At 44.9% G+C, this 19346-nt stretch overlaps 1 protein-coding gene across 1 annotated transcript in view; it reads right to left on the bottom strand.

Annotated features, from left to right (window-relative positions):
* Positions 1-614: 614 nt before the first annotated feature.
* The window catches only part of PLBD1 (phospholipase B domain containing 1), a 36146-nt gene continuing 17414 nt past the window's right edge, over positions 615-19346 (bottom strand). The window contains exons 5-11 of the mRNA XM_054386941.1: positions 13146-13310; positions 11940-12084; positions 4493-4693; positions 4241-4381; positions 3513-3698; positions 2304-2410; positions 615-803 (exon numbers count right to left, since the gene is read on the bottom strand). Coding sequence (XP_054242916.1) covers positions 636-803; positions 2304-2410; positions 3513-3698; positions 4241-4381; positions 4493-4693; positions 11940-12084; positions 13146-13310 — 1113 coding nt within the window. The 3' untranslated portion in view covers positions 615-635. The remainder of the gene's footprint in view (positions 804-2303; positions 2411-3512; positions 3699-4240; positions 4382-4492; positions 4694-11939; positions 12085-13145; positions 13311-19346) is intronic.

Consider the following 19346-nt stretch of genomic DNA (forward strand, 5'->3'; position numbering starts at 1 on the left):
AAGCATCAAGCTGGCTTCAGAAATCACCAGGCACATCCCTTCACTACCTTTCACAACCTAATCCTTGCATGCTGCTGTGATGAGGCACAGAAAATCTTGTAAACACCACTGAAAGCCAGAGCCTGCAGCCAACAGCCACCCTGACTTGCCTGAGAGGACACAGCCTGGACTTCCTCCTGCTAGTGCCATTTTGCATGAGAAGAAGCAAGGCAGTGCTCAGATCAGATGCACTGAGTTAAGGCCACCACAATCATAGCATAGCCACCTGGCTTGGTCCAGCCCTGAAGGCAGGTCCGACGTTGCTACCAGAGACGGATTGCTCTCATTGATGGAACTGCAGTTCACTCCTCCTCCTGGAACAGCTGTGATGCTGGCTCAGATCACCAGTAAGCAGTGCCACACCTGTCTCACATTAATCCCAGTCAGAGGAAGAGCCACCCAAAATAGCTCAGAAGAGCAGAACGTGCACTGGGCTGCACCTAGGAGGCAGAGGTGAGTAGAAAGTGCCTAACAGGAAGGACAGGGGAAGGCAGGTAAGGCACTGGGTTGTGGACACCCAGGTCCATTTATTATACACAGGAATGAAAATTTCCATTAAAAATAAAAAAATCCATTTGGGAACATTGATGCTGGCTTCACAGGATTGGCCTCATGGTGACGAAGTTGAAGTTGTATGAGTCTGGCAGGCCCTGGTGTGGGGTGGCGTTAAAGCGCCTCCAGCTGAAGACAGGCAGCCCGCCCTGCACGGGGGGGCCGTTGATGGCAGTGGCTGTGAAGGCTGACGCCAGGCGGAAATCTGACACCTGTAACACAGGACAAGAGGTCAGGCTCCAGCGGTGCGCGGTGGCACACAGGCACCCATCCCCCAGCACAGGAACAGCTCCTGGAGATTCCATCAGAAAGAAGGCAAGCATGGGGCAAAGCAGGCTGGCCAGGCAGCATCCCTGCCTTGCACCGAGGCACCTTCAGCCACAGAACAGCCAACCCTGAAGGGCACCAGCAGAGCACAAGCTCAAGCAGCTCTCCTTGTGCCAGGGTGAGAGCAGCAGCACCTCTCCAGACAATCCGCCCGGGGTTTGTGTGTCTCCAAAAGGGCTGGAGCTGCAGCAGGCAGCCTAGAGGGCTGACCCAAGCTCTGCTGGTGGTAAGCACTTGGGCTGTCCCCTGGGGCATGTCAGGGTAATTCAAGAGAGGAGGAAGGCAGCAGACTGCCCAGTTCTTTCAGTGGGCTCCAGCCTGCTCCATCCTCACAAACTCAGAGGCACTAAAATTCCTTTAGTGTTTTTAATTGCCAGGTTTCTGTCTCCACTCTGGGCTATTTCCCTCAATGCTCCTAGGTCCCCTGTCCTCCCCCCTAGCCTATTCCCCTTGCTTAACTGTTCTGGCAAAGGCACCACAGCCAGCATGCATTGACCTACTCGTCCCTTACCAGATGCCTCTGCCCAGCAATTTTCAACATTCATCTTGTAATAACCAGCTCTGGGAGCTCCTGCCTGCCACTACAGCAGGCAGCTGTCCTGGGCTTGGGCAAGCTGACTGGACACACAGCACCAGCAAGGCCAAAACAGCCTCCACAGGACCCATGCTAGCAACCAAGCTCATAACCCAGAATGGCAGCAGGCTGGACCCCACAAGATAAACCTCTGTATGACTTCCCAGCAGGCCAGGGCTGGACAGCTGCCCCTCACAGTGAAAACATCAAACAAGCCACCTAGAAAAACTGCAGCTTCCTGCAGAACAGCAGGTATAAGGATTTTCCTGCATCCCCTCAGAAAGCAGCATGACCTTTAATAAACTGATCACAGCAGTTTTACAGCAAGGTGGAGCCCTGGAGCTCAGTGCCTCACTAGAGAGGCAGGTTTTTGTAAAGGTAAAACTAAAATGAGGATGAAAACAGATCCCTGTGGGCTCTGGGGAGACACCCACAGAGTCCCTGTGAATGGGAGGGCTGAGTCTGTACCACAGTCACCTTCCCCAGCGATGTGAAGACTCATTTCAGCCTTCTTTCAGGCTCCTCCTGCTGCAAGGCTTTGGGGTGTAATCCCTAAACACCACAAGGCCACCATGGTGCCTTAATTCTTCCTCACACCTCCCACTGTATCCTCTGCCACTGTGCCAGTACTGGACTGAGGGACAGGAGATAGGACTCCAATGCAGAAAAAACAGCTCAGGATCTGCCCAAGCACTGGGCCAGCATGAAAAGGAGGAAGACAAACCCATCTAGGGGAATATGCTACAAGTTGACAGGAGCACACCCAGGCTGCAGCAAACATTCAGCAGATACTAAAATCAAGGTAATTTACCTTGGAGTCATAGCATCCTGCAGGCACTGGAAAGGATGGATTCAGATCTTCCCGGCAGCAAATCGTGTTGCAAGGATTGTGTTCAGCATAAGGATCTTGCTGGTAGTCTGGGAAGAAATGTGGTGGGCAGAGAAGGAATGAGGTGGTCTCTTCAAAGAAAACAGCTGATGCAAAGCACTCAAGCCACTAAAAGCTATGTTAAGTGTGCTGGCAGAGTCACAGATCTGTCTCACTGCTCCTATGTTCCAAGTACCAGCTAGAAGTCAGTGCTTAAGACATTAAGCTGACAAGCTCCTAATCCAAGTCTATGCAGCTCTCTGTGTCCATACAGCTCTTCTGCATCCCAGGGACACTCCTGCCAAACTCTGACCACAAACCCCTCCAACTCCACATGATGAAAGCTTGCAGGAACATTGTCAGAAGAGAAAAAGCAGAAGAGGAAGGGAAGGAAGGTGTGCAGCAGTGAGAGCCTTTGTTTCCCTGTCCTGGAATAAAAGAAGGGGCAAGGAGCAAAGCCTTTGAATACCCACTGTGGTAGCTGCAAGCTAGGAGGAGAAGGTGGACAAGCCTCAACCTATGAGCATGTTGCTCATGAGCATGTAGCAATACCCCACCCTGGGAGAGGCCTCCTAAGCCCCAAGCCCAGTAATCAGCATGCTCCCTATAATTTGGAATAAAAATATAGCATCTAAAACTATCTGTACTTATAGATGGGGTTAGCCAGAAGTTAACTGAGGTGGGTTTAATGCAGTTCAGGAGAACCCTGTCAGGGAAAAGCTGAGCATTACCTACCAAAGAGCGTTTGCCTGAATAGGGAAAAAAGCCCTGAAGCCTTACACTGAATTCTCTGGTCTGATCTGACCTGACTCTTGCTTAGGCTTTAAGGCTTTCAAGATTGACAGGCTGTAGATGTATTAAGTAACAGCAGTGCACAGAGTCTGTTGGGAGTGTCAGAAGCTCTCTGGAAAGGTCAAAGAGTAAGCCCAAGGGCCCTTGTTCTAGAAGGAACCCTGTCTTGTTGCTGCTAGGGTAATTTCAGCCTGGTCTCCTACTTCAACAAAAAGCTTGTGCTTCCTTTTTTGCTTTGTGTGTACTTTGCACCTAGGGCAACATAACTGATCCCTGTGTGAGGCTGCAGCTTCCCACTGTAATCCAAGAACAGTAAGACTGCTTCATTGAGATCAGCTCCACAGCACAAACACAACTTACTGTTGTATCTCATGATGTACTTCATGTCTTCCAAGTTGGTCACTTTGCCCTGGTCTCGACGGAAGATTTTTGCTCTGGGAGCAAGCTCATAAGAGAAGTCCATGCCATACCTCACAACATATGCTGCATACCCACTGAGATCATAAATCTTTTTATGGAAAGGGATATTGTATGAAGGCCAGTAACCTGCCAGAGGGGGGGAAAAAAAAAAAAAAATCAATCTGTTAATCACTTAGGAAAGCTGAAAGCTCTTGCCTGTATCAGAAAAGAAAAAACCATTATCCGTGCTGCACTGCCTGAGCACTGTGTCAGGGAGTAACACATCAAACTGGTTTGATAGTCACTGGCATGACCAGGGTTGACTCCCAGTACAACACCACTGGAGACTGTACCCTGGCAACCCGCCCCCAGACTTCCACCCTGAGGACTCATCCTGCAAAACAGCTCAGATCAGGCTTGCAGCAGTCTGAACACACAAGCAGCCACAGCCCTCCTGCAGAGGCTTCCCTGCTTAGGCTCAGAGTAGTACTAAGATCATTTACCTCCACCAAACTTCCCAGCAAAAGGCTTGCAGGCCCTGCCTTTCCCCTCCCAGCCTCCCATCTCACCAAGGCAGAATAAGTGGCCACACTGTGCTCAAGGCCAGGAGCTGGGTTCAGCCCTACAGGGAAGCTCACACAGCAGCTCTCTTTGGTCACTGCCGACAAGGCTGCTCCAGGAGCTGTTACCTTTGCGGAGAACACTCGTCTGGTCCGAATACTCCACAAGGGTCGGGATCTGCTCGATGATGTACAATGCACCATCATCAAGGCTCTTCTGCAGCTTCACCTTCTTCAGGTCCAGCACCATGTACTGATTGTTGTAGGTCCCTATGTGTGAGAGCAAAAGAGACAGCTCAACATCCTGCTGGGGGAAGGAAAAGGGTAGAGGGAAGAGGGGACACATCCTTTTTTCTCAGACTCATACCAGAGGGCACTTACCAGAGTTGCACTTGGAGAAGATTTCTGCCCAACTTTTGCCATTATCTGCCATCATGTTAGCAATGCGGACCCTCTGCCAAGCAAACAGAGATTCTGGCACCACTTGCTTCATGAGGGTATTGTTGAACACACTGTTGGTGGTCTGCAACATCACCAAGCCACTGCCTAGTATGTAGAAGTCATCCAGGGACATCAAAAAGCCTTAAACAGCAATAATGCAAAAACTGTTATCTTTGTGAATTCACAGAACAGAGAGAAGCCAAGAGGATATGAATTAATGTGCGTGTGTTTGGAATCAAACTGGCAATATTCAAGATGAGGTGGTGATTTCAGCAAGTCTTTAAGCCCACCTGTCAGCACAGCTTCTCCTTTGTCATGCTTTCAACACACAACCAAATTCTCTCTCTAGAGCATTTGCTTATTGTTTCCACCCAAGCTTCAAAGTCTCTCCTTCCTATGTCAAGCTGTCTTATGCTGAGGACTGCATGCTGTAAATGCCCAGTATTTATTTCCAGCAAAGAAATTCCTTTTAAAAAATACAACAAAAAAAAAAACAAACCAAAAGTACAAACTCCACAGTTTCATCCATCAGCTTCAGTTTTAGATTTCTACTCTGCAAGGACAAAAAGTACTCCTTCAAATTAATCCCTTCAGGAGTAAATCATGCCACAAATCTTCCTTCTAGTTTAATCTTTTCCAGCCTAACTATTCTTAAAAGCATCTCCATGAAACAGGCACCCCTTCAATCATAAATCAGCCTTCTTTATAGGGGAGAAAAGTTTTGACAACATGTCAGAAAGAGGAGTAGGTATTGAGGGGGTTTATGGCTATCAGCCCTGCAAACTCAACACAGCAATGGATCTCTGGGCAAGATTCCCTTCCAGGTTACATGCCAACAGAACCATGTCCAACTGCAGATCCCATGCCAGGAGGGGGTATACAGAGCTGCAAGGTCAGCTGTAATGCCATGGATAGCATGGTGACTACTTCACAAAGCAGAAATAACTTGATTTTGAGATTCCCCAGCTGATACTGGGCTGCCAAGCTGGGGAAGAAAGGTTGTTAAGTGAGCTCCTGATGAGGAAATAATCCAGAAGCTAGTCTCTTGCTAATGAGTTTGTAATGGTATCACTCTCCAAAGAGTACAAGCTGCTAAAGTGATGCATAACAGAACAACAGTTGAGTTCCAATATGAAATCTTCCACAGCAGCTTTATTGATGCACTCTGCAAACACATTAAGGCCATTGACCCATGACAGCTAGAAAGACAACTCAGCTCTGCCTCCTGTTCTTGGGCTTCCATCAAAAGTCAGACCTCCTTCAAGCAAAAGTAACATTTAAGGGCCCCACCTCAGCAAGGTTTCTTTAAAATCTCAAGTTCTCAAATCAGAACAGATGCAGGGAAAAAAATACTTGTTCTAAAAAAATACATCAGTACAGAGCTAGCAGAGCACCTTGGAGACTTGTAGTTTCAAGTATTTTGTTCTTGGAGGCAGAAAAAGAGTATCAATAATGTGCATCAGGGTACTCCAAACCTAGCTCTGCCAGCCTACTTTACACAAAGATATGGTCAGCAGGTCAGTAACAAACTGTTGCATAACAAGTCAAGCATTTGCCCAAACAGAAGTAAAATTGTCAAACAGTTGTTCTGAACACCAATTCCCATGTGGGTTCCAATGCCAAGTGCCCTACTTCAAAGCAAAACAAATAGTTTGGGGTTTGGGTTTTTTTTTTTCCCCCAATCAACAGCTAAGATAAAAGAAAAACTCAACTTGAACAAGCATCAACACAAGGAACAACTCTGAAGTTTGGACTCTAATTCAAACACATTGCAAAACCCAGCTGAGATGGAAACAGGGAGATTTCCTTCTGGGCCTTGGGAATTACCAAGGTTTATCCTGCTGTGTTTTATAATCCACGATACACCGTTACTGGCCTAATTATTCTGAGGCAACATACACCATTCTGACTTAAGGCACAGGCACCCCAAGTTAAAACACATAACCAGGTTTACCCAGGGCAAAGACATCCACAGAAATAAAATGGGGGTGATAGAGATATGAGCAGATATCTGATGTGCTCTTGTATCACCCTTGGCCCAAGTATATATGAGAATGTGTTGGAGTAGAAAATGTCTTCTACATCAACTACTATCTCACTGTAGGGTTCTCCTACTTTTCCTGTAAACTCATCTCCTTTTTTTATTAACAACTCTCAAACAGTTTTTTTTTTTTCTTTTTTTCTCCTTTTTTTCCCCTTCCTCCAATGAACCCAACCCTTCCTACACAGACACAGGCAAAAATCACTTCAGATTCTATTGTCTGGGTCTGAGCCATTTAGAATCAGTTTCCAGTCACTACTGGAAAAGTGAAGTTTGCAGAGTTTGGAGTTTCATTCACCATGACAATATTAATCAGCCAAACAAAGCCAAAGATTTTTTGAAATCTGAGCCACAGTGTTCTCCAGAGAGTCAGCACACCAAAGAGCGTGTGAGAGGTGACACACTCCTGGCAGCTGCTGTTCTAAGGAGGCAGGCTGCTGCTTTCTGAACCAGATCACAGCAGCTGGTTTGGTGTTTTAGGAGGTCATTGTGCTCAGTCAGGTACAGAAAGGGTCAGCATTGCAGGCTGGATGTCAGAGACATGAGGTCTAGCCAATACCTCACAGGGATGAGACTAGCACCCAGCTGAGAAGTTTGTTCAATGCTCTGGGCTATAAACACACTTGACGATGGAAATGGAGAGGTCTTCTCACAATTAGTCCCAGCAGCAGCTGCTGCTCATGCCCAGACTCAATTCCCACTAGCTGTCTTCCTCCACTTGCAGACCTCTCCCAGGCACTAAGAAATAGCACATCCCACACTATAGCTCAGGCCTCTCATCTCCAGAGTGCATCAGACACTTAACCTCTGCTTCCCTCCACATTTTAGACAGATGTTGCAGGGAGCAGGGAAGAAAGAAATGGTCTGGCAGTACCTCACAGGCAAGCTGGGTCTCTGAACAAAAGGGCTACTGCCCTTTTCATGCTCTGTTCCTCCTAGGTCTTGTTCAGGCTGTGGGGAAGGATGATGCTGCACTTCCTAACCCTGCACTAATACCAGGTTATTTCAAAGCAAGGCACACACTGCTTCTCTCCCCTGCCCTAGCAGCACACATACAGCCATCCATCGAGATAGGCTGTGACATGGAGCCAGTTGGCTCGATCAAGCAAGATCCCAACTGCAGACTAGAAGTGGCAATAAAGTTCTTCTCAACTGTTATGCTTGAGCAGCTAAAATCAGAATAACTTAGCAAGACTGTGGCTCAGCCCAGGTCACTACCCAAACCAGAGTGCCTGGGAGCAGAGGGTAGGCTCCCTTTCTTAAACAAGGTTCAAAAGTAACTGCTCAAGAAGATGTCCACAAACAGACAGAACCCTTGGGGGTTGCAGTCCATGGAAAACTTCAAATTTCATCAGTTAATTGGATTAATTTCTTTGAATACCTCAATGTCAGTGTAAAGCAGTGACTGGATGACAGGGGTGGGGGAGAAATGGGGATGTGGGGACTTTCTCCCTGATCTTTTACTATGTCCTACCAAACACAGCACCTACCCAGTCTCTGTCATCACATTTTTTACCCCCTCAAATGACCTCAGCTTCACTCAACGTTTGTGAGCAACCATAAAGTGTCTGTACAATTTAAGTGCTCTCTGCTGTGCATTATTCATCAACCACATGAAGCAAGTACTTATGCCCAGAGCTTCAACAAGACACTGAAGTCAGGGGTGCCCAAAGGTTCAGCTGAGAGACATTCCTCCTTTCCAGAGGTTCACAGAGCTCTCTGCTCTATATGCAACTCTGCACAAATGATTTCAGCAGAACAGAAAGCTAAGACTATGAACCAGCAGTTCAAGCAAGGATTAGGATGAGTGTGGAAAGAAGCAGCAAGTGGTTAAATCATGCTGCAAAAAAAGAGATTGCTACTACCATTTATTTCCACTTGACTGTGCCATTGTAGCACTACTGCTGCTCTGAAAGGAACAAAGCAGCAGAGAGAGGACATACTGTAAGAGTGGACACTTGAGCATGCTGGCAGGAATGTGGAGAACTGTTGGGGAGCCCTGCAGGACAGACTCCACAGTTCCTGCCTGCCTTCCTACCTGCTCAGCCACAGCAGGTGCAAGGAAGCGTGAGGCCCTCTAGCTGTATCATAATGCACACACTGACATGCATCATGGTTAGCAAACAGTCTGGGATCCTGTGAATCACAACAAATACTAATTTCTGCAGTAACCTGTCTTTTGAAATTCAGTAAATCATCTGGACAATTTCACTCTGTATCCTCAGGAGAAACTGAGGAGTTGCACATTTCTTCTGAGAAGGCAAATGACTCCTTGGAGCTTTTCTGACACAGCTTTGGGACAGTAGAAGAGTTTTACTTCATATCCAATCTACTAGACAACAGAAATCTTTTAAATGACTCAGACCTCACTGAAGTTCTGCAAGAACACCTGTCTTTAATGCTCTTTGTTGACTCCAAAAGGATCAGGAAAGCTTACCAGCTTGGCCATTCTTACTGGTTCTTAGGTGTCTATCAGGACTGAGAATAAGAGTGGGAACTTGCATGAAGAGAGAAGTTATCAAATTGAACCATGGCCAGGACTTGCAGATTCCTTGGTCAGATGCCCTGAATTCATCTCACCACAGCAAGGAGCAGACAAATTTGGCAGTTCTGTCCTTCCTGTGTGATGTCCCTAGATCATTACCAGGTCTATGTTTTAGAAGTTACTCATCCCCTGGAAAACTGCAAGTTTGTGAACTACACCCACAGCTGCTGCAGTCCATGGAGCATGCTTGTCCAGTGCTTGTGGTAGGATCCTGTAATTAGGCAGCCAGTGAGGACACTACATGTACCACAGGTCTCTCAGACTTCATTGTAACCATGGGAACTACATTTTGCAACTGTCCTAACTCAGTTTTGTTGGTAGAAGTGCATTTCACAAAAATCACTCCCTCAGAGCTGACCCAGCACAAGCAAGCTTTTAAATGGAGCCATCTCTGCAGACCTCAACAGCCTCAGGGCAGCACACTGGGATTCTGTACAGGAGTGAACAGATCCCAACCACTTCAGCATCACAGGAGCTGATTTTCAGGTATCCTTTATGATTTATCAGCCTCATCAAAACAGGAGAGTTGTTTCACTTTACACAAAGAATCCACAAGAGGAACAACCCAGAGACATCACCATAGACACCCACTAAAAATAAAATACTAAATGCTCTCCATGGCTGATCCTGATTCCCAGTTTCAAGTCTGCAGCACAATGCAGCGTGCAACAGTTGCAAAACAGAGCCACATTCTCCTCGAGAAGAGCAGCACCTTCCACAGTATTTCTGCCAAGCTATGGGGTCCAGGAAACATTTGTACATTCAGGTGATGAACACAGCTCAGACAGCAACCTTGGCTCTTCACCAGGTTAGGAAGCCTTGCCAAAATCCCTTGCAACAAGCAAGTGCAACGTCTCCAAGGGAATGGGAGATAACCCAAGCTCTTCAAAGGCTTTACACTTCACAGGCATCAACCAGAAAACCTCCAGTTCTTCCTCAAAGCAAAAATCTCAGCTGTCAGAAAACATTACACTCCTGAGGGTTGCTGAGGAGGATCAGAACCCTGCAGAAAGAGACTTGCTTTCAACATGCAGTGAATGCAACTGCTTTTCAGAACAGTTTTCCAGTCTCAGTCTTAGGCTGCCATGAAGGACCCTTGCCTTTGTAGCAAGGCAATCCCAGCAGTTGAACAAAGCATCTTTTTAAATCATCAACCAAGAAAACTTCATCAGAACGAGAAAGTTCTTTACAGTAAGAGTGGTAAAGTACTGCAACAGGCTGCCCAGGGATGTGGTTGAGGCCCTGTCCCTGGAGACATTCAAGGTCAGACTTGAGGTGGCCCTGAGCAGCCTGATCTAGCTGGAGGTGGCCCTGAGCAGCCTGATCTAGCTGGAGGTGGCCCTGAGCAGCCTGATCTAGCTGGAGGTGGCCCTGAGCAGCCTGATCTAGCTGGAGGTGGCCCTGAGCAGCCTGATCTAGCTGGAGGTGGCCCTGAGCAGCCTGATCTAGCTGGAGGTGGCCCTGAGCACCACAGTGAGGCTGGTCAAGATAATTCTTGAAGCTCCCTTCCAACTCAGTGCAATCTGTGAATCCATGAGACCATCTTCCACAGCACATAGTTCACTTTGAAACGTTATGAACATTCTTGAATGCTTGGGTATTTTTGAACTGGAAATTCTACCTTCAAAAGCTTATGGAATGCTAACTCGCTCTTACAGCCTCAGATTTGCTTTGGTTTTCCATGTTCACATTTCCTGGTGCTACACTAGCAAGAGTACATATTTTCTGCCAGCAGTTAATGTTTCAGTGGAAATTTGTAGCCTTCTTCCAGGAAATAAGATCATTACATGGTACTTATCTTCCCAAGGGAGCTTTGCAGTATTCTGTCTCATTATATTACTAACACATGCAGTAAACATGAAAATTTACTCTCCTCTGCAACAGGTTAGAGAGAAGCTGGAAGAGGGAGGTGTGGGGGGAAAAAAAAAAACCCCAATGTGAAGGTTTGCTAACCCAGCACCAAAGAAGCTGATACACTTTCAGAAGGCTGGTTTTTGATGCTCTCTAATAATCCCATTACAGCACAAGTCATGCCACAGTGGCAAACAGAAACGTTCAAAACTTATTACCAAACATGCACATGCTGTAGGCAAAGTGAGGAATTCAAGAGCTGAGATGACTGCAGACTACACAAGCAGAATTCAAAGCAGCATGTTTGTGCCAGAGGTAGAATATTTAACCAGTACTATTCAGAGCACTGAATGTGATTAATCAACAACAAAAGACAACAACAATGACATTATGTTCAAGCCAGAAAATTAAAGACAACATTCTGTCCTCTCAGTAGCAGCCAGTGCTTGTTGAAGTGTTACCCTTTCCATAGAATCAGATTTGTCAGGGTTGGAAGGGACCTCAAGGATCATCTAGTTCCAACCCCCCTGCCATGGGCAGGGACACCTCACACTAGATCAGGTTGCTCAGAGCCACATCCAGCCTGGCCTTAAACACCTCCAGGGATGAGGCTTCCACCACCTCCCTGGGCAACCTGTGCCAGTCTCTCACCACCCTCAGGGTGAAGAACTTCTTCCTAACATCCAATCTGAATCTACCCATTTCTAGTTTTGCTCCATTCCCCCTAGTCCTGTCACTACCTGACACCCTAAAAAGTCCCTCCCCAGCTTTCTCATAGGCCCCCATAAGATACAGGAAGGCCACAATAAGATCTCCTGAGAGCCTTCTCCTCTCCAGAGTGAATAGCCCACACTCTCTCAGTCTGTCTCCATAGGGAAGACACCTGCAAGGCAGGAAGATGGTCCATGCCATCTTGGGTATCAACATTGCTTTGGTTTTCCTGAGCTTACCTGGGTAACTGCTGAACGAGACACGGCTGGTACTAGTGTATGGATCAGCTATATTGAAGTTCCAGTGTTTATATATTCTCAGTGTGGCTGCATATGTAAACCAGCTAGAATGGGCAAAATAGATGTTCTCATAGCCAGGCAGAACCTGGAAAACAGAAGTAGAAAGATTATTAATTGCAGACTCTACCATACTGTGTATTTTTGTACTTGATAGAAACTAGGAGAACTTGTTTTCAGTAGATTAATTGCATTGCTCAAGGAAGAGCAGATTCTCATGCTTTTAGCTGTGCACTTCACAATGCACTTCTGAAACCTCTGGAAGTAATTCTCCCCCATGTGCTGTTTTTAAATAATTAACTGTCATTTTTCAACATGAAACAGCTCAGGGCTTTTTGGGACACTGGCATCATAAGGTATGTTTTGTTTTCCCCAGTTTCCTGATGAATGCTTTGATTTACAAATGGAAGTAAATTCCATTTGAAAAGATAAATATATTTATTGAGAGTGCATCTTTTCAAAGCATTGCCCTGCTTCTAAGATTTGTTACTAGCTCAGCAACCTCTTGTTGTAGGCAAATGCTTGAATGAACACTTCTCAATCTGATGTGAACACTGTTCCTCTAGGATACATGGAGTCTCCATATGCTGACTAGATCCTTGATCACTTTAACTGAAAAAATTAATTGCCACCATGATGTATCAGACACATTCCTGAAAAGCATTTTTTCTGTCATTACTGCCATTGGAAAGCTGTCCCAGAGTACCACTGTCAACACTTAGAAAACATTAGCCACTTGCACCCATTTCTTCCTGTGCTAGCACAGTCCTTCAGTTCCAGTAATCCTCTTCCCTGCCTCCCTGCCCAGTGTGTCTGTAGACATTCACAACACTGCCCTTCAGGCTTCACTTGGCCAGGTGAAACAATTACTTTCTTCCCATCTCCTCCCTATGGTGGGTCCCCACTCCCTAGCAATTTGAGTAGCTTTCCATTTGTCCATCTCAGTGGGTTTAGTGTTTTTCCTGTCCTTGAATACAAGTGAGCAAAACTGGACCCAAATTCCTACTGGGGTACAGATGACAACTGCCTAGAAGCACCTTGGCTGACAGGAGTCTCTTTATGCACATGCAGCATAAACAGTGAAGACTCCAGAAGTGCAGAGCCATGACACTACAAATCAACACAATTACTGGAGATGAAGGTGATTACCTTGATGAGTGCAGAGCAGTGACCCATATCCCACTGATACTTCCCATGGCCTCCTGACTCCACGTTGCACTGTCTGCTCCGTGTAGAATACTCAAATAACGAAGGAATGAGGTCCAACAGGTCTCCAACTGCATTCAGAAATTGGACATCAAAGGTGCTCAGTGGCTGAGGAACGGGAGAAAAGAGAAACCACAGAAAGCACATTCAACAGGGAGGCATCAAGACAGTCCCAGCTGTCAGAATTTTTCTTTTGCTCTGAAAGGAAAGGGCTCTTACATGGTTTATGAAATACCTGCTCATGAGGCCTAGATGCTCAAGTCCAGTGTGGCACCTGGGTATCTCTTTAAGGGTCTGGCCCTTGTAGTGGCATTACTAATGCTAACATTTCTAAGGAAAAAAAAGGAGACTAGCAGTAGCTGAGGAAACTTTTGTGTGTCTTTGCAAACAGCACAGCAGTCTGCTGTTGCTGTTACACTTGGGTAACAAGATCTAAATTTTATATATATTTTTTTTACCTAGATGCCTGCAAAGAGCTTTACATTAATAAACACTCTTGAGAATTTGGGGATTTTTAAAGACTGCAATTTAAGCCATGCTCAGGACTGAGGAGGAAACAAATGAGGCCAGCAAGATACGTTAATAATACTAATCAAGTACAGAAGCAGCTGAAGAAAGGAAGTCAGTCAAAAGGCACTCTGCTATGTGCTTTTGAAAACCCCTTGCAGTTGGAGCTAGCCAGGGTTAACTACACACAGCTCATTGTGCAACATGCTCTTCAGAACCTCTTAAAAAATAAGAGCCTTACAGTGGTCAGACCTCAGCCTTCAAAGATTGTTTTCTCAATCTTTCCTGTTCTTGTTTGCACCATGCCTTGAGCTAAGGCAAAGCCTAAGGAAAAGAAGTCAGAACACACATCACTGTAGGGCTATGAACAGTAATTTTAGAATGGGACATAATCACATAGCAAGGAAACAGATTGCTTGCAATATAAATCACTGTTATTAAACCATAGAGCTCACCTGTCTACAAACTCCAATAAAGGGAAGACAAGGACAGTGAAAAAATAAACAGCACCAAGGTCATTTACTTTTTATATAGAAGGCAGAATTCTGTGTTATCCATCTGCTGTTTTGGCAGAGCAAATAACCAACAGGAAAACCAAAATAAGTATATATCCCAGGGGAAGGGACTAAACCTTCCCACAACATTTACCAAGACAAATGAGAGAAATAAGCCAATCTCAACTGAAATCACACATCACAGAAGGCCCTAACAGCAGCTACAGTTTAAGGAAGAAATCCAAGCAAGTTTTCCTCGGTGTATTGCTTTAGCTCGTCGTTGGTTTGCTGTAAGGACCCAAACAGGCAGCACCTAAGGCCACAACTGAAAAACAGAGAGATGCATCTTTGGATAGTTTTAAGCAACCTGTTGGTATGAATCATTTATAAACCACTCCCAACAACTGCTGTCTCACTGGAATCCATAGAAAGAGACTTGGCACTGTTTCAGCATCAATTTTCCCCCGTCCAGCTGCACTTGAAGGTCGGCAAGCCCACCACACAATGCAGAGAAGCTGCTTCCCAATGTCTTATTTACACCGTCATTACTGGAGAGTTACTGCAGAGTACTGCCAGGAGGGGAGCAAACAGGACTGCATTGAGAATGCCCAGCCAGCCCTGAGACATATTAATTGTCCTTGCCATCCATTTGCTACCACTCCATGATCTCCTTTGTGAAACCTGAATTCATTGCAACACCTACAGGTAGCTATGCTGATGCTGCTGCAGCATCGTTTGGAATTGCTTGTGTGTTTTCTAGAAGTTTCATATTTCTGTGCTATTTTACAGTCATTCCAAGTCCACAATTCAGTAATTACTAGGAAGCCCATTCAAGCTAGAAAAAAAAAGTTGCCAAAGAAGCTGTCAGACCCACTTGGGAAAAAAGGCAAAGGTTATGTAAATTCCTAGGGCTCCACCGGGTGAGATTAGACTGCCAGCTCCCAAAGCCAACCAAAATATCAGAGAAGAGGAACTACATTGTTAAACATCCACGAGGGTTCTGGTTTTATTCTCCTTTTAAGGGGCAAATAAATTTTATTCCAATTTATTGCCAAGAATTCATCACTCTGCTTGGATAAACCTGGGTTTGTGTTTAAGATGGCCTGATGCTCAGTGACAGCACAGCACAGAGCTTCTCTCCAGCCTCAGTATAAGAATGCATTCAAACAGAAGACTCAGGTGTCTGCAATGCAGGGCCAAACTTGAGAGTTTGTAGAGTGACCTGAAAGGTAAGGCTCTCTGACACAAGGCAGAAAGTAACTGCCTGGGAATAACTACAGCTGATTTCCAGCATATATGGAGAATCTTCTCTATGAGGAGTTAATCAGGGTCCACTAGCAACAACTGCACAAAATAAGCATGCATCATAACCCATGCAGGGCATATTACAGTTTTCAATCACAGGAAAACCCCTTGTATGTCTGGGTTACATCCTGAAGAGTGAATGAATGAGTTAAACTGACAAGCAGAGAGAAGGTACAGCTACGGCAAGAGGAGAAAGTTCTTTTGCTAGAATGTGTGGCTCCTCCAGGGTACCATCCTGAATAGCAGGAAAAAAAACCAAAACCAAAACCAACAAAGCAAAACAAACAAAACCACCACAAACAACCAAAAAACACCAAACAAACTCAAATTAAGCTTGACATATCAGCTTTAAGGAGAAAAACTTGGAAAGGGTGGCAGACCAGGAGAGAGACAACCTTAAAGGCTTGTCTACATGGGACATTAAAATAGAGAAGTTATTCTCTAACAATTGTTTTCCAGTAACTTCCCCATGGGTGAGCATTCTCCATACAAAATAAGGAAGTACAAATAGAGAACTGTCCTAGAATCACTGTATTTAAAACTCTGACACCTTCTTATTCAAGAGCAATTTCCCTGTGTAGACAAGCCCCAGATTAATCACAGCGTTGGGAGAGCATTAGGCAGATGAAAAGGCTTGATGTTCTTTGAGTGCCCCTCCTTCAGAAATTGTCTTGACAAAAGGGTTGGGTTTGTTTACTGGCTAGAAAATGCTGCTAAACCAGATGGAATAATGTCACTCTTTAACATGAAAATGTATTCGGGTTTTGCCGCTGTTCTTTACAATACCTGCAACTATCAAATTCGATATAGGTTGCCTCCATGAAGCTCTTAATGGAAGCCCCTACTCAGAACAGCCCTGCAGGAAACCAGGCTCCATGCAATTAAAAACAAGCTTGCTTCATACATATTGGAATAACAAATATGTACCAATACCACTATCAAACAGTTCAGAGTCCAAATTTTCCTTCTGTATTAAGGCTCAGTTATCTGTAGCAGACACAATGGGCTACAACATTCAAGTGAAGTAAACCTCAAGTTTAGTGGAGAACAGAAAAATGGAACACTTCAGAGCGACCTGTGTGCAAATAACCCAACTCTCCTTTAGGCATTACATGGATTTGGCACAGCTTTAAACTACCATGCATTGCACAGGACAATGGAAAGGCTTTTTCACCTGCCTTCCTCAAAGACACCTTAAAGTACACATCAACTAATTCACCAAATGTAGAACTCCAACTACTTGCAAGTTTGCAAAGCTATGTGTACTACTGATAAGAAACCTTGACACATGAAATGTGTAAAATTCAAAGCAGGTTAGCTACTGAATGAAACAGCTTCTTTCCATTCTCCTGGAAAAGAAACTTTCATAGAATCATTAGCATTGTTTCAGTTGGAAAAGAGCTCCAAGGTCATCAAATCCAACCATCAACCTAACATCACCATGGCCATTAAACCATGTTCTGAAGTGCCACGTTTACATGTTTCTAGAACACCCCCGGGGACTGTGATTCCACCACCTCCCTGGGCAGCCTGTTCCAATGCCTGACCACTCCCTGCATAAGGAAATTTTTCCTAATACCCAATCTAAACTTCCACAGGTGCAAGTTGAGGCCACTTCCTCTTGTCCTATCACCTGATACCAGGGAGAAGAGACCAACCCCAACTTCACTACAACCTCCTTTCAGCAATGAGGTCTCCCCTCAGCTTCCTCCCCTCCAGATTGAACCATCCCAGTTCCCACCCAGTTGCTCCTCCTAGGGCTTGTTCCCTTGACCCTTCATCAGCTTCACTGCCCTTCTCCGGAATACACTCAGGCAACTCAGCATCCCTGTAGTGATTTTATACAACGTTGCTCAGTGTTGAAAACCACAGACTCTGTAAACACAGCACCTCTTCCCCATCCACTTTAGATCTTTTGGCCTATTCTTGTCAACCAACCAATTTCCCAGTGTTGAGGACAGCACTCTATCCATGTATGAGCATTCACTGGAGCCAGAGGGAGGGAATGCAAGAACTCCAAAAATCTATCTCCTCCTTCCATTCTCTTCCCCATATAGCTGATCTTTTGGGAGTTAAGGAAAAAGGCTTCCCAGCCTTTCTTTTGTAACATTTATTCTTCTTCTAAGCTTAGGGCAGTGGGGGAAAATTGCCCTCTGCACACACAGAGCAATCAGATTAATTGAGAAGTAGGCAGATTTTTCTGATAGCAGTTAGAACACCAGGCAACAAAATACAGCTTGTCATATGCTGGGTTTTGGCAGGTTTGGGGCATTTTGTTTTCATTTGGGTTCATTTGCAGGGTTCTGTGGTGTTAAAAGAAAATAAAACCACCACAACCCACACACAACATATTCTCAATATCTCTGATGTTCATTAACATCATGAACCCAAACGATTGCACCACTGAAGATAAACTTGTTCCAAATAATAGTAACAACAATCCTAGAACACTACACAGATAGAAAGGATTTTTTTTTAAGGAATGAAAAGTTGTATCTACTAAAGAAAAGACTCTCAAAGCACTAAGGAAAATGTGAAATAGGAATGAGATTTGCTTTTAAAAACATTCAGAATTTGTGGGGGGGGGCCTTCGGTAAAGTTTCTTTGATTGTTTTTTTAAAGGTGAGAAATGAACAATGGAAATAGGAAATATTTGTTACTGCAGTTGTTGCCCAAAGAAAGATCAAAAGAAAAGACCAAGAACAAAACTGAACCAAAGAACAAAGTTGAAAACAACCTCTCTCTGGAGAGCAGGTGTTGTTTAATCCCATCACATAAGGAAGATACTGTTGGTCTCCCCAGGTTTTTTGTTTTCTTTGTCAGTTTTGTTTGGATTTTTTAAGAGCCATCAGTTTACAGAAGCTGGGTTGATTCTCAGGCAAGTGTGGATGTGTCAAAGCTAAAACACTAGACACTAACATTGCATCTTCACCTGTTTTTATTGCTTGTCTAAGCCCAACAGCAATCTTCAGGCTCTTTATTTGCTGAAAGGGATCCTAAGAGCAGTAAATATGTGCACAAGTAGCATTATTGTAGCTTTATCTCCCAAAAGCCTCTGAAGCTAGCACGGTATCCAACAAAGTACTTTTGCAGAGCTGCCAGGTATCTTTCTGATGACAAGGAAAACCAAACATCTAGGTGCAAGAGCAACTGTCCAAGCTATACTCAAAGGTAAGAGATTGATGTTAACTTGCTTGGCTTTGGCAAACAGGAAACTGTAGCACCATCTCAAGTGAGAAATGCCTACACAGGTAACAATGCCCAAAGCTAAAACTGTCAGCGCCATAGGAAGGAGTCAAAATAAATCCCATCATATTTGGGAAAAGAAAGAAATACATCCACTGTATATAATTCAAGAAGAGAGGACAAAAGTTTTTCAGACAGAACCACATGTCTGAACTTCCTCTAAATGCACCATTTTTATACAGGCATGCTGATGAGATCTCTGGAAAAAAGGATAAAAATGACTCAATCACTTCAGAAGTCAGTGCTTTTAGTATCAAACACACAGCTACATAAGTACCAGGGAACAGATGTGCAGGTAGGATGTGCCTATTATGAAGAAATAGCTCAGACACAAACTAGTGCTTCCCCTCCTCACATCTCAATGGAAAGGATTCTGAAGCAGCCAAGAATGTTAATGGCCCTTGCAGGGCTCTTCAGACACAGGTGTTAAAGAGAATTAAAGAGCTCTTTTGCTAGAAAGTCAAGGTTTCTTACTATCTTCCCATCAGGGAGGATTACTCAGGCCCATCAGGAATTCAGGATGGATATTTCCATTATTGTGAACATTCTGGATGTGTTTGTTTGTTTGAACTGATTCCCCACTCATGAAAGC

Source organism: Indicator indicator, chromosome 14, assembly GCF_027791375.1.
Source record: "Indicator indicator isolate 239-I01 chromosome 14, UM_Iind_1.1, whole genome shotgun sequence".
Taxonomy (NCBI): Eukaryota; Metazoa; Chordata; class Aves; order Piciformes; family Indicatoridae; genus Indicator; species Indicator indicator.